Consider the following 26,768-nt stretch of genomic DNA (forward strand, 5'->3'; position numbering starts at 1 on the left):
AATAAAGCTAAATGCTTTCAGTGAAGAAAAATGCAAAGATTTGTTTGGCATCATAACAAAAATGCTCATAACAGGAGGTTACTAAAAGGTCTATGCAATCAGCAAAGTTTATTATACAAAACATTGCACAGAATTTAATAATTCAATACAGCATGCAACAGAATGCACTTCTAAGATAACTCTACCACCTGCGTCCAACATGACCAATGAAAATTGATTGCAAATTCTGACAGAGACCCAAAAATGGTTGCTTAAAGTTGACTCAAAGAATCCATACACGTTTGTTCTGAAAGTTTTTCACCATAAATTTTGCCAATAACATATGGTAAATTCTTTTGAATTTTAATAACAGCATGGCTAAACTATTATCTTATATTTGAAGTGTAATCTGTTTATTGAGATACAGTGTGGAATAGACCCTTCTAGCTGCACCACTCAACAATCCCCTGATTTAACCCTGGCCTAATCACAGGACAATTTCCAATGACCAACTAACCTACTGACTGGTACATCTTTGGACTGTGGGAGGAAACCAGAGCACCATACAGTCACAGGGAGAATGTACAAACTCCTTACAGATGGTGGCAGAAATTAAACCCAGGTCACCTGCACTGCAAAGCACCATGCTACCGTACTGTAATTAAAAGATTATTGGATGACTTAATATAAAGTATTGTTTTAAATTAATTCAATTAGTAAAATTATTTTCTGATGTCACCAAAAAAAAATAGACATTCCAAACTCAGTCATTGCTGTTATTCCTGGAAACCATTTCCATCTTGGAGAAAACTGTGTCCAAAAAAGGTCTAGCAGTGGATGGGGAACAGTGAATTGCAAAATCACTATTGTCTAGTGATTAGATCGTGCTCTGATTAATTGCATTTCAGGATGATGGAAATACTCAGGGAGATCTTGCGGTGCATCATTTCATCAGAAATGATGAAAAGACATCAATTACAATAGGCAGGCTATGGCATTTAGTCCCACACTTAGTACCCAGAATATGCTGGACAAGAAGGGCCAGCATATGGTCACTTTGAAAGTGCAATATCACTCTTTTCCATCCACCTCATGATATTATATTCTATGAATGTTTAAACCATACGATAGAGAAACAGTATTAGGGTTTTTGGCCCATCAAACCTGCTCTGCCATTCAACCATGGCTACCTTGTTTTTCCCTCTCACCCCTATGCTGCCATCTCCTCTAAACCTTAGACACCATTACTAATCAAGAACCTATCAACCTCTGTTTTAAATGACTTGGCCTCCACAGCCATCTGCGGTAATGGATTTCACAGATTCACCACCCTCTGGCTAAAGAAATTCCTCTTCATCTCTGTTCCAAAGAGACATTATTCTGAGGCTGTGCCCTCTGGTCTTACACTCTCCACTATTGGCAACATCTCCACAGCCACTCTATCTACACCTTTCAATATAAGTGGGTTTCTAAACTATAGAAAGTACAGAACTAGAGCCATCAAATGCTCCTCATACCCTTACCCTTCCATTTCCATTCATCCACTCCTCTGGACCCGCTCCAATGGCAGTACATCCTCTTAGATAAGGGGCCTAAAACTGTTTGCAATACTTCAAATGTGATCTGACAAGTACCTTATAAAGTCTCAGCATTACATCCTTTTTAAAAATATTTTAGTTAGTTTGAAATGAGTGCATTTGCTGTCCTTACTACTGACTCAACCTGCAAGTTACTTACAGCGAATCTTGCACTAGGATTTCCAAGCCCCTTTGCACCCGATTTCTGAATTTGCTCCCTATCCATTTCCCTACACTGTATTCTATCCGCCACTTTTGCCCGTTCTCCTGAGCTGTCCCAAGTCCTCCTGCAAACTTCCTGCTTCCGCAACACTAGGTGCCCCTCCACTTATATCCATATAGAAACACAGAAAACGAACAGCACAGTACAGATCCCTTGGCCCACAATACTGTGCCAAACATGTACTTACTTTAGTAAGCAAACACGAGGAAATCTGCAGATGCTGGAAATTCAAACAACACACACAAAATGCTGGTGGAACACAGCAGGCCAGGCAGCATCTATAAGGAGAAGCACTGTCGACGTTTCAGGCCGAGACCCTTCGTCAGGACTAACTGAAAGGAAAGATAGTAAGAGATTTGAAAGTAGTGGGGGGGGGGGGGGGGGGGAGGGGGAAATGCAAAATGATAGGAGAAGACCAGAGGGGGTGGGATGAAGCTCAGAACTGGAAAGGTGATTGGCGAAAGTGATACAGAGCTGGAGAAGGGAAAGGATCATGGGACGGGAGGCCTCTGGAGAAAGAGGGGGGAGGGGGAGCACTAGAGGGAGATGGAGAACAGGCAGAGTGATGGGCAGAGAGGGGGAAAAAAAACTAAATATGTCAGGGATGGGGTAAGAAGGGGAGGAGGGGCATTAACGGAAGTTAGAGAAGTCAATGTTCATGCCATCAGGTTGGAGGCTACCCAGACGGTATATAAGGTGTTGTTCCTCCAACCTGAGTTTGGATTCATTTTGTCAGTAGAGGAGGCCATGGATAGACATATCAGAATGGGAATGGGACGTGGAATTAAAATGTGTGGCCACTGGGAGATCCTGCTTTCTCTGAAAAAGAAATAAGAAAGCAGGATCTCCCAGTGGCCACACATTTTAATTCCACGTCCCATTCCCATTCTGATATATCTATCCATCATCCAAAATGAACCACCTCACACTTAGCTGGGTTGAACTCCATCTGCCACTTCTCAGCCCAGTTTTGCATCCTATTGATGTCCCACTGTAACCTCCGACTCCACATTACACACACCACCAATCTTTATGCCATCAGCAAATTTATTAATGAATCTCTCTACTTCCTCATCCAGGTCATTTATAAAAATCACGAAGGGGGTGGGGGGGTCTCAGAACAGACCTGAGCACACCACGCTGTCACCGACCTCCATGCAGAATATGACCTGTCTACAAACACTCTTTGCCTTCTGTGAGCAAGTCAATTCTGGATCCACAAAGCAAGGTCCCCTTAGACCCCATGCCTCCTTACATTCTCAATAAGCCTTACATGGGGTACCTTATCAAATGCTGTGCTGAAATCCATATACACCACATCTAAAACTACTTTCATCAATCTGTTAAGTCACATCTCGTAAGGCACGACCTGTCTTTGACAATTCTCCATCAACTTACCAACCACTGAAGTAAGACTCACTGGTCTATAATTTCCTGGGTAATCTCTACTCTCTTTCTTGAATAAGAGAACAACATCTGCAACCATCCAACCCTCTGGAACCTCTCCTGTCCCCATTGATGATATAAAGATCATTGCCAGAGGCTCAGTAATCTCCTCCCTCACCTCCCATTTTAGCCTGGCCTATATCTCGCCTGGTCCCAGTGACTTATCCAACTTGATGCTTTTCAAAAGCTCCAGAGTATCCTCTTTAAGCTTTTCAGTCTGCTGTAAGTCATCCATATAATTGTCAAGGTCCTTTTCTGTAGTGAATACTGAAGCAAAGTATTAATTAAGAACCTCTGCTACTATCTCCTCCGGTTCCATACACACTTTTCCAATGTCACACTTGATAGGTCCTATTCTCTCATGTCTTATCCTCTTGCACTTGACATACTTGAAGAGTATATCATCTGCAAATTCTGCCACTAAGCCTTAAATTCCGTTTTTCAGATCATTAACATATAATGTGAAAAGCAGCGAACCCAACAACAACCCATGTGGAATAGAAATACACACTTTATTTAAAACTCTGTTATGGCAAAAGAGCACCAAGTGGATTAAAAACAAAAATTCTACACTTAATAACAGCTAATTAGTAGTTCTCAACCATTGGCCTCTGAGGTCTGTGATGTTGTCTTCAAATTTTTCTCCTCTATCTGATATGGAAACACCAATGACGTTATACGGAAACTCCTATAGAAAGTAGTAAATATGGCCTAGTCCATCATGGATGAAGCCCTCCCCACCACTGAGCACACCTACACAGAAGGCTGTCACAGGAAAGCAGCATCCATCATCAGGGAGTCCCACCATCCAGGTCATGCTCTCTTCTCACTGCTGCCATCAGGAAGGTGGTATAGGAGCCTCAGGACTCTCATTACTAGGTTCAGGAACAGTTATTACCCCTCAGCCATCAGGCTCTGAACCAGAGGGGTTCACTCAGCAAATAACTGAACTGTTCCCACAACCGAAGGACTCGCCTTCACGGACTCTTCACCATCTTCAACATTTATTGCTTATTATTATTATTTCTTTCTTTCGTATTTGCAAAATTTGTTGTCTTTTGCATAATGATTCTTTGTTTCTATTATGACTCTTGAATTATCCGAGTATGCCCACAAGGAAATTGTATTGGGTTGTATACAGTGACATATGTATTTTGAGAAGTTTGCTTTAAACTTTTCAATGCAAAATCAGTGTTCTTAGCTTCATCCCCAACTCCTCATTCAAACATCAATGTTTACATATTGAGCCCACTGGATTCACTGCTTCCAGTGGTTAAGAACACAGCTGTTCACAACCTCACTTGATACATAGCTTTGCCCAGGTCTGCAGTACAGCAGCAAGGTTTAACACCATCTTCCTCAGTTAGTCATTTGTGTTTTTAATCTGTCAATTTGTCACTGAAAAGTAAATCATCCCAATCTCTGTTGAATTACATTTTTTCCTAATTGATATTCATATCCATTACAATTCCATTCTTCCTGCAGGCTTCCAATCAAATAAATGATTGGTCCTCATCCCCTAGGGAGCTTCAAAGTAAATGTGTCATCAATGCACATGTCTTACGTGACAAGGCAGAGATATGTCTCTACCAAAGGAGGTGCAAGGTGCTCCTTCCCTCCGCTAGCCTGCAGGTCACCCTGGGCAAGGTGTACTAGCACCTGCTTAGCCCTGATCAGGGTCATATTAAGTCATATGAGCAGCTGGTGTATATCACAAGTTTTGTTTATGTGATCACTGATGCAATCTCTGAAGAGTATTGATAATGGCTAGTGTCACCTGTCTTGTAAAGACACTACTCAGAAAAAGGCAATGGCAAATCGCCATGAACAATCATGGTCATGGAAAGACCATGATCACCAACATCATACAAAACAGCACATAATGAACATTGCATATACAACCCTTCAATGAACAAAGACCTGCAATCTTCTGAGGGCTAGATCAGTGACATTTAAGTCAGGTGACCAAGGGAAGAACAGGGATACAACAATAGTCCTGAAGTAGTGTCTTGGCACAAAAACTTGACTGTTTATTCACTTCCATAGATGCTGCCTGATCTACTGAGTTCTTATCGCATTTTGTGTGTGTTGCTCTTGATTTCCAGCATCTGCAGAATCTTTATGTTTAAAAGAGGGCCAGGTATGACCTCCAAAAAGACATCTTACATGCAAAGTGGCAATTCCGGACAAAATTGGAATCACAGAAGGATGCTTGATGGCTGTGACAAGCTTGAATGCTACCACCTCTTACCAAATAAAACCAAGTGACATGTGTGCTAGACTGGGACAGATCCTCTGAAATAATAACGGAGGCATTTAAAGCTGCTGACCATCACCACCTCTAATCCCCCAATAACTGGTATTTTTGCTAGCCACATTTTTATTCCCAATCCATCAATTGTACACAAAAAGATCACATTACCAAGCTCTTAGTTTTGTGGCAACTTCTCAGATGATTACAAAACCAAAGAACGTTACTGCAGTTAACAGAACCTGTCATGAGTTTTAATCTTTAATTTGCTCAGCCATGTTTCCCATCACACTTTAAGCATTACAATTTTACAACTATTCACAAATAAAGGACAAAACAAAGTTTATTATATTGTACAAAATCTTAGGAGTATGCACAACACTTCCAAAACAATTTGCCAGCCTACCTCATGAAGAACTTACCGCCCATCAGTGACAGTATCTGTAGGTTCCACAATGGCTTAATTGACCACCTTAGAATTGGAGTGGAATCAAGTCATCCTTGATCCCAACAGACTGTTTCATTGGAATTGAAATAGATTAACCGTAATAAATACTGTTGTTCAGATCCACAGCTCCTTCAGTTAATGGCAAGGCTCCATGGCATAAAATAAGATTGCTGTAGATGAAGATTTCAGCAGTTAAAAAGGGATGAGAATGGATACCAGGGTTGGAACTGAGTTATTTGATAATGCTGCAGATTATATTTTGATTGGTTCATAAGGATAAACCTAACACTAATGCTTTGTTGGCTCCTTAAGGCTTTTACAGCCGGGGTAGCAGTGGGAATAAAAACTCCCACTGCCTATTAAATGCACCCAATGGCATGAGCCACAAATAGACTCTGGCAACCAAGTCCAGCTCCTGGCTTTCAAGTGTGGCTAAACAATGAAGTCCAATGGAACAATTTCTACTGACAGGAGGAGGAGCAAAGGTGGCTTACTGGCACCTCAAGATCAGTTACTTTGGGCAGATGGAGCTCGTCAGCCGAGGTTGGCAGCTCATCCAGGGGAACAAAAATTCTGATCTCAAACCTCAGCTGTCTTGTGGCTACACCCACTCATGGGAAAGGATCAGGAGTAAAGCCCGAGGAAAAATCCAGAACTGAAGTCCCTAAGGCAGTCCTATGCGGAGGTTCAACACTGACTGACAACTCCTGTGATGCCACTAGTACCAAACTGTATCAGTCTCTGCCATTCCTTTGGATTCATCAGCTGCGTGGAGAGGGAAAGCCTGCTGGATGAGCAACAGTTTGCTCTCCATATCATACTGCCCCAGCTTGCGTATCATGTGGACAGCAGGGACACAACATCCATGGTCAACCTCGACCAATGGAGGGCCTCAATGCTCTGGTTAGTCTGTGCTTGTTTGAAAGCATCACCTGGAAGAGGAATTCAAGTAAGTGGCAGAAAAAGGGATTTTGGTCTTCAGTGATGTTGTTCCAGGACTACAAGGTCCATTGACTTATAATAACTTGAGCATAGGATGAGAATGCATCCATTCAGCATTTATTAAAAATATCTCTTTGCAATTTATAAAGTTGATCATTTCATCAATATACTTAGTACTATCAGCATTCATCTTGATTGCAGATTTAAGCATGTTCTTTGACAGATTGTTAATAACTGTATATTGTCCTTTCACAGACTCTTCTTTACCATTTAGACCACTGAATCCATAACATGTTATCCACAACCATTTTGACTACTGAGAGCACGCAACAAAAATAAAGAACGAAAATTACAGGCATGTGAAATATTAAGGGCCATTCTTTACCTTGTTTAAAGGCTGAACTTGAACATTCCCAACGTTGACACAGGTGAGGTTCTGATCACAAATCTACCAACAAAACTGTCTGCTTTCACTCCTATAACATTGCACAATTCCTTCTTGCCCTCAGTTTAACAACTTCCAAAATGCTTCTGTTATTAACAGATTGAACTATTCAAAATGTTTCCTTTTCAGTGATGCATCTTCCATCCTACATAATTACCTCAACCAAAATGCAATATATGAACTGTACTATGCCCTGCACTCCCAATTCCCTTGTGTTTTCTAATTCAAATTAATTTCATTTGACAATATCCAAATTTTAAAACTTCTATCCTTACTATTAACTTCAGTCAAGGCTTTTCCCAACTTTTCACCTCTTACCCACATCAAGATTCTCCAAATCCTTTATATTAAAAAAATCCTTCTCAGGCTATGTGCTACTTTCAGTACATGGTCCATCTGATGCAATCAAAAATAATCAATGGAGATGATCATCCCTGTATGGAAATACCTTTCTTTTCAACAGCCTTTATCTGTAGACATAAAACATTTTACCTGCATAAGACACATAACTATAGGGCAATAGTCAAATGTCTCAAAAAGCTCATCTTTATTAGTAAGAAATGAATAGAATTTACATGTTTGCATGTATTTCTTTTGCTAAAATGTTAATGTAGCCAGTATTCCAGTATAAATCAAAATAAATAATTGAAATAAAGAGATGTGACATTTTGCAGCACATTTATCAAATCTTAAGTTAAAAAGAATACTTTTACCATACCTTAATATCTATATTACTAAGCCCGCTATGCTTTCATAATTCAGGTACAAGTACTTTTTAAAATATAGAAAAGTTTACTATTATATTAATGTATTGTACTCGTGTGGCAGATCATTCAAGGTGATTTATCCCAAATAATCTGTTCAGTTTTAAATATTAAGGTATTACAGTTACATCACATTTACATTCTTAAAACTCAAAATACATTCAATAATTCTAAAACATCTTTCTGAAAGATATTTTGATGAATTCAAAGTAGAATAAATCATTAACATCTTCACAATACTTTTAAATATCATATTCTATTGCACAGATTCAGTCATCCATTCCTTAAATATTTTGTCCATCATTTTTCTTTCATCCCAACTTCCATTATTGACTGTAGGAATAATTTTATTTGGTTTAAGCCACTGTACAAATCTCTTCATCTCAAGGTAGCTGCTGTGTTCACTATAAGGCACCCCTGCAAGTGATGGGAATTTCAAGAATGGAATTCAGATTAGTAATAGGGTGAACGCTAATACATCATCTCTACATACACCACATTACACACATTTTGTTATATGTTTGGCAATCCCCTGATGATTTCAATAATTTTTTTAAAATTGTGCTCAATGTTGAACAAGATGAATAACATCATGGTTTAATTTTGGTTTTTTTTGCTAGCACCTTATGCTATAGTATTGTGCAAAAGTCTTAGGCACGCATATAGCTAGTGCCCAAGACATCTGCAAAGTACTGTAGTGTTTTTACTATATAAAACAAATTTCCTGATAGACACGAGTGATGATAACCTGATTCTGATATGGGTTGCTATTGTAGACTGAGAGTGGGAAGGGGGCAGGGAGAGGGAAATCATAGTTGGGAAAAAGGGAAGGAGCAGGAAGTACCACAGAGACATTTTGTAATGACCAATAAACCAACTGTTTGCGATCAAATGACCTTGCCTGGTATCTAAGGGCTGGGTGTGTCTGCACCTGCACCACCACCCCCCCCCACCCTGTCACCCCTTCTCTGCCACCTGTCCCACATCCCTCCCATGGCACTCCAACCTCACTATACCCAAAATTCTTTGCTCCTGCTAGATTTACAAACTGGCTCTTCACTCTATGTTGACAAATACAATACTGTGCACAAGTCTTAGGTACATGCATGTAGCTCAGGTGCCCAAGACTTTTGCACAGTACTGTATACGCAACACAATAAAACTTCCATTTCTTCACAAAAACATGACTAGAATAAAATTTTAAAAAGGATTTTCATGAAGTGAGACTGGGCAGTAAATTATTTTAGGTTTTAAAAAAAGTAATACTATTCATCGTATCACTTAGGTCACCATGAATATGGTCTACAGTCCAAATATTGTTTTTTTACATTCCAAAATTAAACCATAATTGACCAAAAAGCTTTCCTATTGCACTTTTGCTGATCACAAAATTTCTTAAAGAACGTGGAGGGAAAAAAAACGCTAATGAAAATACACCAACCATAAATAGCAATCTTTCCTTGGACCCGAGGTTTGATGTCAAGACCTGTGCCATTTTGGCTTGAGTAAGTCCATCCAGTTGGCTTGAATGCTACAACTTGGTCATATTTCCCAGGAAATTTATTCATGTGAGCTTGTAAACCCTAAAATAGAAAAAGAAAGCAGTTTAAGCACTACACAAAACAAACTACAAAAAAATCAATCATTTCATTTAGAGTTCAACAATACATTCACTTGTATTGATTCTCAATCATCATCGTGCAGCAGTTTCTATATTTTCTTCTGTTACATATCGCTAGAGGTTCTAACACATTACAAGACCCAGTCTCTTTGTTAGATTTATAGCATGAATTGGAAGTAGCACCTTGCTAAGTTCAAGGGAAGAACAGGAATCTTACCTGTGACCCTGATGTCAAACCATCAGGATTTCTACATCATACAATACAAATTATTGGAGTTTTGCTGAAGACAGTAACTTATCGCCAGTCTCCTTGCCATTATTTGATTCTCAATCAAAATAAAAGTGCAGTTTATCCAACTACCAATACACTGTTAAAATTACTGGCCCCAGAACACAGACATTCTTAGGACTCAAACGTATTTTATTTACTTATCTACAAGGAGACCAGCATGGCCCGTCACCTAGACTGCTCAAGTCTGAACAGAAAACTGCTGTTTTTAGCAGAATTAGCTTATCTGTTACAGATATCGACCATTTGACAAGCTGTACATGTTTGTATTCCTTACTTGCAAGATCAGTCACCATTCACAATAGAGATGTTGAATCAACAGAAACAAGCTGGCAACTGATGACATTTTGATGTTAGTAAAGCAATCATCTCTTAGTTATTGGGTGTATTTCACATCCTTCCATTATTCCCATCACGTCTATCTCTGGCATCCACTATTGTGTAAAGGGAAGCTATGTTTTTTCTATGTTGATTACACACTGCCACAGTAATTCTCACCTATCTGTATGTAGTAAGATTGGCTCCAGTGGTCTCACGTCAAAGGTCTCCTTTGCCTGAGTTTGACTGCACACCACTGTAGTCATTCTTGCCTGTAAGTTGTCTTTAACCCTTGCCTTACTGCAACTTCCACAATATTTGTCAAAGGAAACAAGTCACCACAACACTTATTACCCTTCAAATGTACATTAGTTGCATTGTGCCTTGGGATTTTCTGAAGTCATGAAAGATGCTCACAAATGAGAGACACAAGTCATTTTACTTAGGATCTTCAACAGAAGATATTTTCTGTTTATTCTTAAATGACAGGAATATGTGCTATCAGTCATATGGAGAACTGATCAATTTTGTTTAATAGATGTTTATAATCAAATCCATTCAAATAGAATATGTTAATGAGAGCTCTCATTGTTTTCACAATAAAAAGATATTCACAGGAATTATGGTTCAGGGAAATGGGATTAATATTGGAAAATGGCATCAAGGTAAAAGATCTAATTAAATGGTGGAGCAAGTAAATAATTGGAATGGATTTATTTCTTACATTCACATGAATGAATGCATGGTATAGTCCATTGCTTTAACAGTGGTATAAACAGACATTTTAAAATAATATTCTGAACTGCTTGATTGCAGCATATTTAAAGATCCTGACTGCAGCCCCAACTTGCTGGTCCACACTTACATGGACCACATGGAGAAGGCTGAGAATGCTGAAAGCACTCAGCAGGTCAGGTAGCATCTGTGGAAAGAGAAACAGTTGACATTTCAGGTTCAAACCCTTCAGCAGAACCATGAGAAAGAGAAAACAAGTCAGATTTTGGTGCAAGGAAGATGGGGGGGGGGGGGCGGGAGGAGAGTATGGGATAAGGCAATAGAATGTGAACAAATGGGCATCAGAAACAAAAGATGCTTCTTTGTCTGTCACGTATTACTAATAGTCAGGGCTGTGCATCATGCTCAACAGGTCTGGTCATGCTCAAGAAGGGAAAAAAACCCAAGTCAGAATTTATAGATAGATGATTGGTAGAAGTGGTCAGTCCTGATCCAGACAGAAAAAAGTCAGTTACCTAAAGCAGAAGAACTCTGAATCTGGAAAGTTGTAATATGCTCAGGTTGGAAGAGCCTTCTCAAGCAGGCCAGAAACAGAAGGCAGAATGGAAGGATGGTGAATTAATGTGGCTGGCAACCAGAAGCTCAAGTTATTCACATAGACTGAATGCAGAAGCTCTGCAAAGTGATCATCCAATATGTATTTGGTACACCCGAATGTGAATGGAGAATGTAGCATACTTGACTGGAAGCAGTGCAAGTCATCCAAGCCTGTGCATTAGGGAATGGGAATGAGGATATAATGAGCGCAGTGAATAGAGGGGAACAGGTGGACATTATTTACTTGGATTTCCAGAAGATGTTTGATAAGGCGCCACATAAAAGACTTATCCAAAAGATAAAGATGCATAGAGTTGGGGGTGATAAATTAGCATGGATAGAGGACTGGTTAACTAATAGAAAGCAGAGAGTTGGGATACATGGGTGTTACTCTGGTTGGCAATCAGTGGTGAGCGGTGTGCTGCAGGGGTTGGTGCTGTTCACAATATACATTAACGATCTGGAGGAGGGGACTGAGTGTAGTGCATCTAAGTTTGCCAAAGATATTAAATTGAGTGGAAAAGCAAATTGTGCTGAAGATATGGAGAGTCTGCAGAGAGCTATAGCTAGGTTCAGTGAGTGGGCAAGGGTCTGGCAGATGGAGTACAAAGTTGGAAAATGTGAGGTCATCCACTTTGGAAGGAAAAATGAAAGTGAATTATTATATAAATGGTAAAAAGTTGCAGCATGCTGCTGTGCAGAGGGGCTTGGGAAAGCTTGTGCATGAATCACAAAAGGCTGGTTTGCAGGTGCAGCAGGCTGTCAAGAAAGCAAACGGAATCTTGGCCTTCATTACTAGAGGGATTGAATTTAAGAACAGGGAAGTTATGCTGCAACTGTACAGGGTACTGGTAAGGTTGCACCTGGAGTGCTGCATGCAGTTTAGGTCTCCTTACTTGAAGGATATACAGTACTGGCTTTGGAGGCAGTGCAGAGGTGGTTCACCAAGTTGATTCCAGAGATAAAGGGGATTGGACTGTGAAGAGACATTGAGTTGCCTGGGACTGTACTCACTGGAATTCAGATGAAGGAGATCTTATAAAAACATAAATATGATAGGGATAGATAAGATAGAGGCAAGAAAGTTGTTTCCACTGGTAGTTGAGACTAGAACTAGGGGACATAGCCTCAAGATTTGGGGGAGCAGATTTAGGACAGAGATGAGGAGGAACTGCTTTTCCCAGAGAGTGGTGAATCTATGGAATTCTCTGCCCTATGAAGCAGTGGAGGCCACCTCAGTAAATATATTTAAGACAAGTTTGGATTGATTTTGCATTGTTGGGGAATTAAAGGTTTTGAGGAAAAGGCAGGTAGGTGGAGATGAGTCCATGGCCAGATCAGTCATGACCTTACTGAATGGCGGAGCAGGCTTGTAGGCACTCCTGCTCCTATTTCTGATGTTCTTACGTAAAAGGTGAATGAACAGGCATTGCATTCCCTGTGGCTGCATGGGAAAATGCCATAATACTCAACATAGTTGTTGGAAATAAAAGAGTAGATGAGGTCACAAAGGCAATGATCCCTACAAAATATTGAAAGGAGTAAGGAGGGCAGGTGTTCCTAGTGGTGAAATCTTGTACGAGATGGCCAACAGTGAGAAGTATGATCCACTGAATGTGGAAGCAAAAGATCCACATTCTGACAAAGGACCTCAAATTTAAAACATTAACCACTTCTTTTTCCAGAGATACTGCTTGACTCAAGAGTTTCTAACATTTTCTGCTTTCAGTTTTACAGCATTTGCAGTGTTTCTTTGACTTTCATGTGCTGGTCATTTGTTACTTTTTTTAAAAAAAGAAAACATGCTAATTCATGTATCAGCAACACGGGTGCGGGGAGAGAGTCATCAGTAAAAACTAAGAAAATAACTTCTCTTGCAATATTCACAGTTAAATGCACCATTTTAGGTTCTAGCCATAAAATATTCAAATGTGTTTTTTCAAGACAGGAAGTTCTTCTGATGTTCCAGCCAACATACATCTTTCAGCAAATACCATCAAAAATGTAACCGGTTTTTCATCATACTGTTGTCTGGAAAGTACTTGCCATAGTTTACAGCAAAGTAAAATTTCAGAAGCAATTTAGAATATCCACAGATTATTTAATAATGAGCATGTTCTTTTACTGATTTAGTAGATGTTGATAAATTGAATTGCAAAGATTTAACACTGATCACTAAACTAACACACTATTGATAATTCATATAGACACCTGTACAGCCATATTGATAATCCAAATGAAAAGGTTTAGAAAGTATTGCAAACACAGATTAAAGATCACAAAAAGGAATATTCTGTCTTTATTAGTGCACTATTATTGTAAACATACATAAAGATAGGCATGGTTTTAGCACCTTTTCTAACCTCACTGTTCCAAAGCAGTTTCCTGTTAACTTTTGCCGTGTAACCACTGTTGATGATTAATTTTGCAGATAATGTACACAGCAAGCTTTCATCAACAGCTTTGTGATTATGATCAATCTGGTTTTTGTGATTGTGACCAAAGGACTGGCTTGGGCACCTCAGATAACTTGTCCACCATACTTCAAAGTAATGCCATGGGAACTTTTGCAGAGAAAGTTCAATCTATAAACTTGTGTCTTCAGAAGCATATGACTCTCAGTACAGCAGTGGAGCGTCAACCTAGTCTGAGGCGTCCTGATGAAAACTGATAGGTGTCATGAAAAATGATAGGTTAATACTTAACAACTGTATACCATAATTTCAAGATTGAAAGTCTTATCATATGATGAGCATTTGATGGCTCTAGGCCTCTACTCACTGGAATTCAGAAGAATGAGAGATGACCCCATTGAAAACTATTGAATAGTGAAAGGCCTTGACAGAGTGGCTGCGGAGAGGATGCTTCCTATGATGGGAGAGCCCAAGACCTCAGAATACAGAGATGTCCTTTTAGAATGGAGGTGAGGAGGAATTCCTTTCATCTGAGAGTGGTGGATCTGTAGAATTCATTGCCACAGGCAGCTGTGGAGGTCAAGTGTTATGTATATTTAAGAGGTTAATAAGATTCTTCATTAGTCAGGGTATGAAGGGATATGGGGAGAAGGCAGGAGATTGGGGCTCACAGGGAAAATGAATCAACCATAATAAAATGGCAAAGCAGAGTCAATGGGCCAAATGGCCTAACTCTGCTCCTATATCTCAAGGCCTTAATGGGTCTTATAATTTCCTACAATGTCAAAGAGTAATTCCACACTACAATCGAGAAACATTACCAATTATTTAATTAACTGCATTAAAATTCTGGAGATAAATATCCAGGACAGCATAGATAACTGTTGGCACAGTTAACCTAGTATCTGCTAAAAGGACAGGATTTAATATCATAAAACAGCTCATTAAATAAGCTAAGTGACATGTTATTGTTACATTGGATAACTAATGCTTAAATTCCAGGTTATGATCATACTGTCTAGATTTATACAAGTATAAATTCTTAAGTTTTACAAGTAGCAGTAAATAACATGCTACTGACATAACACAGTTAATTACAAATGGACGTCAAGGTTGGACAATCAAATGACAAGCTCTTAAGGAATACATAACTTCAAGCAGTATGCAAGCATACCATGAAGATAATTTTGAAAATAAATATCCTATCAATTTTTACATCAGTTAGACAGCTATTTTGTCCTCTACATTATTTTATGCTAATGGAGATTAAAATGATTTTGCTTGTTGTGCAATGTATTCTATTTTCCAAAGTCTAAAGAATCAAAGAATAAGAAATCTAGTTGCATTATTTGTTTTTTTTAAATAAACCAGTCGGAACAGGAATAGTGTTAATTAAATTTTAAAACCAAGTTTTAATATTTCATATTTTCATCCTTTTGTATAGGAGAAATATCCTATCTTGTTAAAACAACTTAATTAGCTGCTATCAGCCATCTCAGGAAAACAAACTCAGGAAGTAAATAGAGGATATCCCACAGAGACTAGTAAAATTTAAGGTTCTCTCTCACGTGATGAGATCCAAATAACTTCAGTATTTTCTCTAGTTAGGGATTATCTTGAATTAGATAGAAATAAATCCCAGCTCATGCTATTTAACCTCTTCAATACTGACTGCAAATATCTTGCACGAAACACTGCCAATACGTACAGAAATTAGCTTGTATAATGAAATTACTGCTCAATTATTTCTCACAACTGTAGTTTAGTTCAAGTATTCAATAGTTTCCACATGGTTTACAATTTGTTAGCAGAAAATGTCACAAACTGAACCTAGACTTTCTCACTCCACCAATGATAACCAAACTAAGATTCAGCTCCCGAACCCATTATCTCCCTCTCCAGATTTAAACAACTAGATTATAGCAAATCAAACACAAGAGATTCTGCAGATGCTGGAAATCCAAAGCAACACACACAAAATGCTGGAGGAACTCAGCAGGTCATACAGCATCCATGGAAATGAACAGATAGTCAGTGTTTAGGGCTGAGACCCTTCTTCAAAACTGAGAAGCTAGGGGGAAGATGCCAGAAGAAAAAAGTGGGTGGGGGGAGAGAGGGAAGGAGGACAAGCTTGAAGGTGATAGGTTAAGCCAGGTGGGTCAAAAGGGTAAAGGCCTGGAGAAGAAAAAATCTGATAGGAGACGAGAGTGGCCCACAGGAGAAAAATTATAGCAAAGCCTCTGACAATGTGTCACATGGCTGACTGAATAAATAAAATCCCTAGGATTCAGGTGAAAGTACCAGTTGCTCAGCAGGATAAAACAAAAAATAATGGTTGGTGTGTATTTAGTAACAGGAGGGCTAATAGTAGTGAGGCTTTCATCTTAGCACTAGGTCCCTCACTTTTTAGTGTACAAATAAATTATTTGGATTTAAACCACAACCAAGAAATTTACTGACAATGTTAAAGTTGGAAATATAGCTGACTGTAACAAAGTGTTGCAAGCTACAAGATGTTAACAATGGACTGGACAGATGAACACAGGAAGAGTACATACAATTCACTTTGAAGTAGTATGAAGAAATGAATTTTGGAATGGCAATTAGGCTTACAGATAAATGGCAGAATTCAATGAAGGAGAAAGTAATAGAAGGATCTTGGAGTGCAAATCCATAATACCTGAAGGTAGCAGGATAAGCACATGTGATGATTAAGACAGGATTGAACAAACTGTCATTTTTGGTGAAGTGATAGATAAAAACTAAAAAGTTGTAACAGAATTGAATAAAACTTCAGTTAAGCCATAGCAAGAATACTGTGCACAAAGTGGCACTGTTGGTAGAGCTAACACGAGGAAATCTGCAGATGCTGGAAATTCAAACAACAACACACACAAAATGCTGGTAGAACACAGCAGGCTAGGCAACATCTATAGGGAGAAGCTCTGTCGACGTTTCGGGCCGAGACCCTTCGTCAGGACTAACCAAAAGGAAAGATAGTAAGAGATTTGAAAGTACACCTCTTTCGACAGCGCTTCTCCCTATAGATGCTGCCTAGCCTGCTGTGTTCTACCAGCATTTTGTGTGTTGTTGTTGTCTGTTGGTAGAGCTGCTGCCTCAACTCCAGCAAGGCAGAGCTATGCAAAGTTTTCACTTTCTTTGAGTTTCCAACCATACCCCTACGAAAAGTGGGTTGGTCAGTTAACTTACAGCTGTAAATGGCCACTTTTGTACTGGTGAGTGGCAAATTGATGTGTTGAAAAGGAATGAGGACAGAATGAAACGTAATCAGTGCAAATGGGTGCTTGCATTATTGCACTCAACAAGCCAAAAGATTCTGTTTCATTGCTGTAAGATATGATTTCTGATCATCACATTATGGATGGATGTGATAGCACTAGAAAAATTGAAGAGATCTAAGGTGTTTGTTCAAACAAAGGTGCCAGAAGGGTATTTAAATAAAATGCATAGAACTATGACAAACCCAGATAATTCTGTACTGTTTACTCTATTTCCCTTAGCAAAGGTCAGCAATTAGAGAAGGAAGTTTTAAAATTAATTGGTTGAAAGTTGAGAAAATAAAAACCACTCAAATTTATTTATTTAGCCATAGAGCATGGAGTAGGCCCTTCTAGTCCTTCGAGCCACGCTGCCCAGCCACCTCTGACACCCCAATTAACCCTAACCTAATACGGGACAATTTACAATGACCAATTAATCCACCTGGTACATCCCTGCACCATGGGAGGAAACTGGAGCACCTGGGGAAAACCCATGCATCCCAGTACAGAGACTCCTTACAGTGCAGCTCAACTGAACTGCCAACTGTGGAATGTCCAAAGCTGTAATAGCATTGCGCTAACCGCAACACTATCATACTGTGTAAATATGTGCTCTGTTGGAACACTCTTCCTCAAAAAGTGCTGCATATAGAAACAATTATGTTTAAAAATACAAAAAAATTGGAAACTTCATAATAGAACAGCTATGGACTAAGTGCCACAAATGCAATGACCTAAAATACATTTTTAGCTAGCAAGGATATTATGGGTTGAGTGGCCTTCTCCTGTGAAGTACTTTAAAATCCTACCACTTGGTAATTTTCCTACCTTATAAAAGGTAACATTCTGTGCTGTTATTGTCACAACATAAATGGATAAACTGACTAAATAGACAATTTATCCTAAAAATAATTGTACTTAACCATTATTTTTCTACATTACTTTTTGCAAATTTTTTCATTTGCCAAATCAATTAGTTTATGCATAAAAATTGCTGAATTACCTGGATATGGATGGCAGACGAAAACCTGTATTAACTCATGGGAAGAGATGAAGAAGAGAAAAACAAAGTCATTGTGTAACTTGCAAATTACCATGGAAAATTAATGAAGTTGATAGACCGTAAGATACAGGAGCAGAATTAGGCCACAAAGCTCATCAAGTCTGCTCTGGCATTCCATCATGACTGAACCCAGATCTCTCAACCCCATACACCTGCCTTCTCACCATAACCTTTGACGCCCTGACCAATCAGGAAACTACCAATTTTTTGTTTTAAATATACCCATGGTCTTGGCCTCCACAGCTGTCTGTGGCAGAGCATTCCATAGATTCACTACTGTCTAAAAAAAAAAAAAAATCCTCCTTACTTCTGTCCTAAAGGGTTGCCCCTCAATTTTGAGGCAATACCCTCTACTTCTGGACACTCCCCACCATAGTAAGCATCCACTTCACATCCACCTTATCTAGTTCTTTCAATATTTGGTAGGTTTCAATGAGATCCCCCTGCATTCGTCTAAATTCCAGTGAGTATGAGCCCAAAGCTTCCAAACAGTCCTATGTTAACCTCTTCATTCCCAGAATCATCCTCATGAACCTCCTCTGGACTTACTCAAATAACAACACACCCTTACCTCTGTTCTAAGGGTATTAAGAGGGAGGAAAGGCACTTGAAAAGAAAGGTAATGGAGGGGGGGAAGGGCAAGATTTTTTTTTATAAAAAACACCTTTGGGATGGAAAAGTAATGATAAAATTCAGAGATATTTGATGTGGTTTAGTAAATTACATATGACAATAAACTTCTGTACCTCAGATGTCAAGACAGTTTTGCAGTTACCAGCAATGGAGTAGATTTCCAGAGCTTGATAAACAGCTGAAAGGAGGCGAGAACAGCTATATCCAGAAGGCAAGTGTGCTGCTAGCAACTGAAAGCCATGTGCATCCTCCACCTCATATCAAACATGCCTCAACTTTATGCAGTTTTTCTATCTCTCCCTGAACTTCCTGCTCTCCTGAAGATCTAGCCTCAGTACATGTACAGTATTTTCACCATTGGCTTTTCATTAGCGAGCCTCTAAATCTGGGTAACTGCCACTCAAGAAAGAGAAAAAGTCTGCCACATCATCTGTGTTTCCTGTATTTTCCAACTACATGTAATTAAAATAAACTTAAATGACATTTAAGCAACACACACAAAATGTTGGTGGAATGCAGCAGGCCAGACAGCATCTGTAGGAAGAAGCACTGTCGACGTTTCAGGCCGAGACCCTTCGTCAGGACATTTAGTTGGGTTTTATGTAGAAATTTTGTGTGCCTCGATTGGGGTGAAAATTCTTTCTTCAAATCTTAAAATTAAAAAAAAACTTCCAAAGTTTGTGTGACATATCACAAATCATGCACTTTAGGGTACTTAGCTTTGAAGCTGTACTTAAAGCCTCTGAATTTGTGGATGATACCATCTATGCTTCTGGTCAAAGCAGACCCTCAGAATGTTAATGGTAGGGAATTTAGATAAGTGATGGCATTCAAATTCACGGGAGTCTATTATTGAGAGAAAATCATCACCTAGCACTTTTGTGAGGTGAACGTTACTTGGCACTCAACAGTTCATGACCACAGACATCTAGATATTGCTATATATCATGGAATACTTGATTATCAAAGGAGCGACAAAAACTGAAGAGAATTATCACCAAACATATGGTAATTCTGACAGCACGATGAAGAGAATGCTACTGATGAAATAGCTGAGGAAGGCCGAGTGTGTGTATGACACTATTTTGAACAATCGTGCTCATGTTCTGGAGCTGAGGTGACCCATGTGGATGAGCGCTGACTGTAATGGCCTGTTTTTGTTATGCATGAATCAACTTCCAACTTGTTCCTTCAGTGGGGAGTTATCCCTATTACCTTGATTTTGACATTCATAGGCCTCATTTTAAATTTTTCTTCCTTCATGTCTTTATCAACACTGTACATCTTACATTTATCATTACTGAGGAAGACAATTTTGAAATTAACCCTTTTGAATAAATAACCTAACAAAATGTAGTGTATTGTGTATTTATAATTAATGAGGAACATTGATCAATGCTGGCCCTAACTGAAACAGATTACTTTAGAGAGGTTTTCAACTATTCTCCAATTTCATCTCAAAAAAAGTGTCTGCATCATAATCAAGTGGCAAATATTTCCATATTCTAATGAGGGGAAAACAACTAATGTTATTATGATATACATCATGTGACATGTTGTATTGATGTGCACAATTACGGTCTTTGACCATGATTATTCTTGGCAATTTTTCCCTACAGAAGTGGTTTGCCATTATCTTCTTCTGGGTAGTGTCTTTATAAGACGGGTGACCCCAGCCATTATCAATACGCTTTCAGAGACTGTCTGCCTGGCGTCAGTGGTTGCATAACCAAGGACTTGTGATATGCAACAGCTGCTCATATGACCATCCACCACCTGCTCCCATCACTTGATCCTGATTTTGGGGTGGGGGTGGGAAGCTAAGCAGATGCTACACCTTGTGTGTATACTTATTACAGATTTGTTAATATGTGGAGACCCCTTTACTGCCAGAGCAAAAGGACAGGATATTGTCAGTAAATTACTTAATAAAAACAAATGCATTATTATCCAAGGCTGATGCCATACAGTAACTGAAAATGGCTTCATACCCACAAAAGCATTGTGACTGAAGATTTTGAAAAATGCTGGGCATGTATTATTTAATTTAGCCCATGCTTTTTAATTTAAATTATTCAGTCTAAGTATTGCACATGCAGTTTCTCCAGTGTGGTATGGAATTAGTTCAAAGTTGCATATTTGATGGAAAACTAAGAAACAGAAACAGTTCAATAACTCAGGTTATTCTGAAGTTTTTTAAAAAATATGCACACTACATAACCTTCTCCAAACTAATACAAATCAAAGATAGAATAGTTGATTATTCTTAAAAATAGTTTCGAGGGAAGAAAAATATTCACTTAATAAAGAAAAGTCATGGAAACTTTGGTGGTTAACGAATTTAAAACAAATAACATTTGTAATCATTACAAATGCAAAAATCAAATAAATCCAAGACAAAAATGCCAGTTATCAGCTGATTTCACAATGGTGAAAAATCGTAGTCATATTATTTTAAGTAACACATGCCGTAAAACTGGGCAAAGAGATCATAGAGGTTAATACTCACTCAAAACTGTATTTCAATCAAGTAATATACTATTATTTTTCATTTACTAATTAGCTTAAAATTATTTAAAATATGAACATAATTGGAAAGGCCAACATTAAATGTTCACCTATCATTGCTCCCAAATGCCTTGCTAGGTCATTTTCAGTGGTGGTTTCAAAAATAATTCCAGTGCTGTAGTATAAGCTCACATAGACCAAAATGGGTAAAGGTAGCGGATTCTCTTCCATAAAAGGATATTAGCATTCCAGATAGGACTTTGCTACAGCCACCATTACAGATATTTGTGTGGTTTTTTTTAAAAAAAATAGAAAAGGCAAAATCTAGATCTATTTAATTACAGTCAAGTTTTACAGCCTCAAAGTTGGAATCTAAAAAATACTCTGGATCAAGTTACTAATTCAGTAACAATCATGATGCCACCATAAATTGCTGGGCTCTTATGAAACACCCATTGCAAATAACTTATTTTCAAATAACTTGGATGAAATTTCAAAATGCATTCATTACTCTCATGGAAAACAAAAAGTCATAACCGTGAATGCAGTCTAGAATCATAACGGCAAATGCCAGACATTCTCAAAAATGTGCCATAAACTTAATGGGCTGCAAGAAAGATGGGAATCAGTTAGAATGGAAGAAACTATTCTTGTATACAAGAACAAAATAATTGTTACTCCAGATCTGATGCAGCACAAAAGAGATAGAGAACACTAATAAAAAAACACACCATAAAAATAAATAAAGATAACATATGCATAGATTGATAGTATGTCCATACTTCCAGTCTTTCGATCATGTTGAAATTAACAGCTTTGATTTCAAATACACATTTGATTCTAAAAGTGACCCACCCTACATAAGTTCAGTACAATAGCAATGAAATTCAAGTACAGATTTGCAGTTATTGATTGAATTTCACTGTGCAGACCTGTATCTCAAATAATCTATGGGATCAAAGGAAAAACACAAATAGGCAGGACCTGAAAGGAACAGGATTTCAGCCACACATGATCTCCCCCTCAAACCAGCAATGTTGAAGACAAATGTCATTCAGAATTAAACAGGCTATTTGCAAACATGCATAAGAGGATTTTTCCATGAAGAGGATAAACTAATGATCAGAGAACAGAGTGGTTGGGTTGCTTATTCAAGCAAGAGTGCAGTCTGCTCATATAGGCAATTGTAGTAGAACAGTTGCATTGTTTAACATGTCTGCCCAGGAAAGCAGTTAAGGCTACCTCATTAAATATTTAAGAAGTTAATCGACTTTTGCATTGCAGCAGAATTAAAGGTTTACAGGGCAAAAGGCATGTTGATAGAGCCCAGTATACAGTCAGATCCTCCATGATCTTATTGAGTGGTGGAGCAGTCTCAATGGGACAGACAGCTGATTCTTGTTATTTATGTTCTTATGTAACCAGATTAGTTTCAAACATGCCAAAGGAACTATTCCCGCATCTGATATTTGTCTTTTGTAGACAAGTGCTGAATTATCAGGAAAAGTGTCTGCTTCTATCTTCAGAGAGATAAGCTCTCTCAGAACATTTTCCACAGGTGCCTAGAAGCAGATATCACATTTTGTAGCATTTTTAAGTACAACTACTTGCTGTGTACACGCACTTTATGGATAATATTAGATGCTAAGGAGAAGCCAAATGGTACCTTGGACTTTTCGCTCTTTGAAACTGAACCCAGGAAACGCTTGGTAAAGAAGCATATAGTTCTTATTCTCAGGTTAACTATTTTATTTTTTCTGTCTTCAAAATGGTTCCTAGGCAGCAAAATCAATTTACATGCACTAAACATTTTGTTTTGGAATTGTATGCACAGAAGTTATGTCTGCTTGTTTGCTGAATATTACATGCAGACAGATTTCTATTTGACTAAAGCTATAAAACATGTTTTTCTTGAAATTTATAGTTTGATATTTACAATTATTTATACAAATCATAGTCAGTGCTTAAAGGCAAAGTCAATTATCGCTTAGAGAAAAAAGGGTTCAAGGTAACTTACCTTAAAAGTAATCTGCATCATTGGCAATAAGTGAAGTTGAGAGCTTTCCCAGTCCAGAGTGATAACAGAAGTTATCTGTTCCCAACCCAAGCACTGAAGAATATCAAGCTTATTTTTAGTAGTACAGACTTTACATCCAAGCACCTCAGCTATAGCTGTAAAAAATTACAGAAAAAATTAAGTCCTCATTGTCATCTCTGACTCTTTGCAAATATAACAAGACTTGGGAGTTTGTTTCCTAGGCAATTACAAAAAGGAACACACTGGCACAGCTAAAAGAATACAACATTCACTTGAAATGTGTGTACGAGTTGCTTACATACTATCATATATTGGTCACATTTATCCTTTGTGATTCACCAAACAGGTAATGATGAAATATTATGAGCCATTATAGCCTGCACATCAAAATCACAAAATATACCAATGATGATCTCCATTTATTGAACCAGAATGTATGTGATCAAAATATGGTAGTGTACAACCAAATATGATAATGTTCAACTCCTTGTGGTTCAATGGTAGTGTGTAAACCTTTGTGGTTCAATAAATAGGTATAGGAATAAAAAGGTAATGAAGTATTAATGGGCCATTATAGTTTGTGCAAAATTACAAGATACACCATGAATATCTCCATTTATTGAACCAGAATAATGATCAAAATACTAAAACATGTGAATTCCTAAAGAATATTATTTCACTAACAAAATCTTCTGAAGTTGGTAGTTGGGTTTGAGTTGATTGCATACATATTTGTGCAATCTCATTGCCAGGTGGGTAAGCTGATTTAAAAAGGAAAATGCTTTAATAATTTGGCAAGTTAGATAGCATCTTTGGAAAGAAATGTTACAGTTCTACAAACCTTTGTCAGTTCTGACTGCTTGAATTCCAGGATACTGCCTAACCTACTGAGGTTTTACAGCATTTTACTATTTTTTTCCCCAGATTTCCAGCATCTGCAGATTTTCATAATAGGCTAGTGAGGCTGACATCAGTGATGGCTAAGTTACTGAACTAGATTCTGACAGACTGGATCTAATATCATTTTGACAGAAATTATCTGATTTGAGATTGTCATAGCTTTGTGCATGGAAAACTTTTCAGAGAGGTGTCTAAATGGGAAAAGGGCAGCAGACACTGACTTATGGACTTTAGTGAGGCCTTTGACAAGGTTCTCCATAGTTGTCTAGTCTTGAAGGTTAGATCACAATGGACCCAGAGGGGGCTAGCTAGCTGGATTCATAATTTGTGCAATGGTAAGCAGAAGGAAGCAGAAAGTAATGGAAGATTGTTTCCCAGATTGAGACCAGTGACAGGGAATGGGACCTGTTGATATATATATATTTTTTAATATCTGGACAATATTGATGAGGAGCTATATGGCATAATTGGTAAGCTTGTAGATTATATTAAAATAGATAGCATCGTAAACAGTGAAGAAAGTCATCAAAAATTACAAAGGAATCTTGATCAGCTAGGTAATGGGCAGAAGACTGTCAAATGGCATCCAATCCGGCTAAAGGCAAGGTGTTGCATTTTGAAAGTCAAATCAGTTTACAATTTATTATGAATGGAAGCTTCCTGGGAAGTGTGTTGGAAGATGGACATAGAAGTACAGGCACACACTTCACTGAAAGTGGTGCCAAAGGTTGAGAAGATGGTAAGCAAGGGTATGGAATGCTGGTATCAGTCAGGGTATTGAGTGTAGGAGCTGCAAAGTTTTGTGATAATCATACAAGACATTGGTGATTGCACACTTGTGAATACTGTACAGAGTTTTAGGAAGACTATCATTAAGCTAGAAAGAGCGCAGAGAAGATATGTAAGAATGTTGCCAGGATTTTGAGGGCCTGAGCTATCGTGAAAGTTTAGGCAGGCTGGAACTTTATTCCGTGGAGTATAGGAGACTGAGGGGTGACCTTATAGAGGTGTCGAAATTCATGAGGGGCTTGGATTGAGTGAATGCACACAGTTCTTTCTCTTAAGGGAAAGGGAACCAAATACTAGACGGCATAGTGGAGGAGGGACAGATTTAGTGGTGAGCTGAATGGTGGTGTTTATGTGGAATAAGTTGCCAGAAAGTAACCGAGGTAGGTGAAATGGTATTTATGTGAAATTTGGACAAGTATATGGATAGGATTTAGAGCAGGAATTCCCAACCCGGGGTCCATGGACCCCTCGGTTAATAGTAGGGGTCCGTGGCATAAAAAAGGTTGGAAGCCGCTGGTTTAAGGAAGATGATCCAAATGCTAGCACAGGGTTCTAGCTTAGTGGACACCTTGGTTGTCCCATACAAGTTGAGCCAAAGGGCACATTTTCATGCATTATTCTGTAACAAACGGAGGTGATGCAACATGCAAGAAAAATCAAAAACACTTACACCCATTTTAATAATGATAAATGGAGCTCTTACCAAGGAAAACCTTCTCTTTTCCAATTGAGTATGTACCACAGACAACTAATGTCCTAGGGTTCATTGTTACACTTTCAAAGGCAATATTTCCCACAAACTGAATGGCTTCTTGCTGGGAAGGAAAGGTGTATTCTGGACTGCAATATCTACCAAATAAACAAAGTTGCACAAAGATAAAGTATTTATCGTGTGGTCAATACGAATATTCCAAATAACAATTTAATGATTCACTGTATAAACACTTATCTCTACTATTGCTGTCATTTTGAAGGATATTCTACACATGTTCTCAATCAACAGATTTATTATAGTCTGAGTAGTTTGCACAACATCCACTGAAGACAACAAAATCAACACATTAACTGATTTCCAGTAAAATGCAATTCCAATCTCGAGAGCACACCAAGTTCCTTTAAAACAATTTGTCTGGTGGCTACAGCAAAATTACTTTAACCACAAATACCATGTATTTAGAATAGTTAAATATATTTAATAAACATTTATTGTCATTCAGCCCAAAGATTTGTCTTTTGCCAATGTATGGAATTCTGTGCTGAATTATCAGACGCAGCATATATTATTCAAGTTCTTGGGTATCCTGCCCCCACCCCACCAAGGAGTCCTGGGCAATATTTTAACATAGAAAATTATGGCACTATCTAGAACATACTTAGATACAGCTTGACCAATGGAACTGTTTATTTTTGGATCAGCTAATATGGCTGGCTTAGAGCAGATACACCAAATAGCTCAATTCCCCTTCCCATATACTAACCAGATGCATGTTCCATATAACCATATAAC

The 26,768-nt window shown here is 38.3% G+C and overlaps 1 protein-coding gene across 1 annotated transcript in view; it reads right to left on the reverse strand.

Annotated features, from left to right (window-relative positions):
- Positions 1-2,694: 2,694 nt before the first annotated feature.
- The window catches only part of dclre1a (DNA cross-link repair 1A (PSO2 homolog, S. cerevisiae)), a 55,018-nt gene continuing 30,944 nt past the window's right edge, over positions 2,695-26,768 (reverse strand). The window contains exons 6-9 of the mRNA XM_073027794.1: positions 25,965-26,110; positions 23,552-23,706; positions 9,517-9,658; positions 2,695-8,492 (exon numbers count right to left, since the gene is read on the reverse strand). Of these exons, the coding sequence (XP_072883895.1) occupies positions 8,332-8,492; positions 9,517-9,658; positions 23,552-23,706; positions 25,965-26,110 (604 nt within the window). The 3' untranslated portion in view covers positions 2,695-8,331. The remainder of the gene's footprint in view (positions 8,493-9,516; positions 9,659-23,551; positions 23,707-25,964; positions 26,111-26,768) is intronic.

Source organism: Hemitrygon akajei, chromosome 23, assembly GCF_048418815.1.
Source record: "Hemitrygon akajei chromosome 23, sHemAka1.3, whole genome shotgun sequence".
NCBI classification, from domain to species: Eukaryota; Metazoa; Chordata; class Chondrichthyes; order Myliobatiformes; family Dasyatidae; genus Hemitrygon; species Hemitrygon akajei.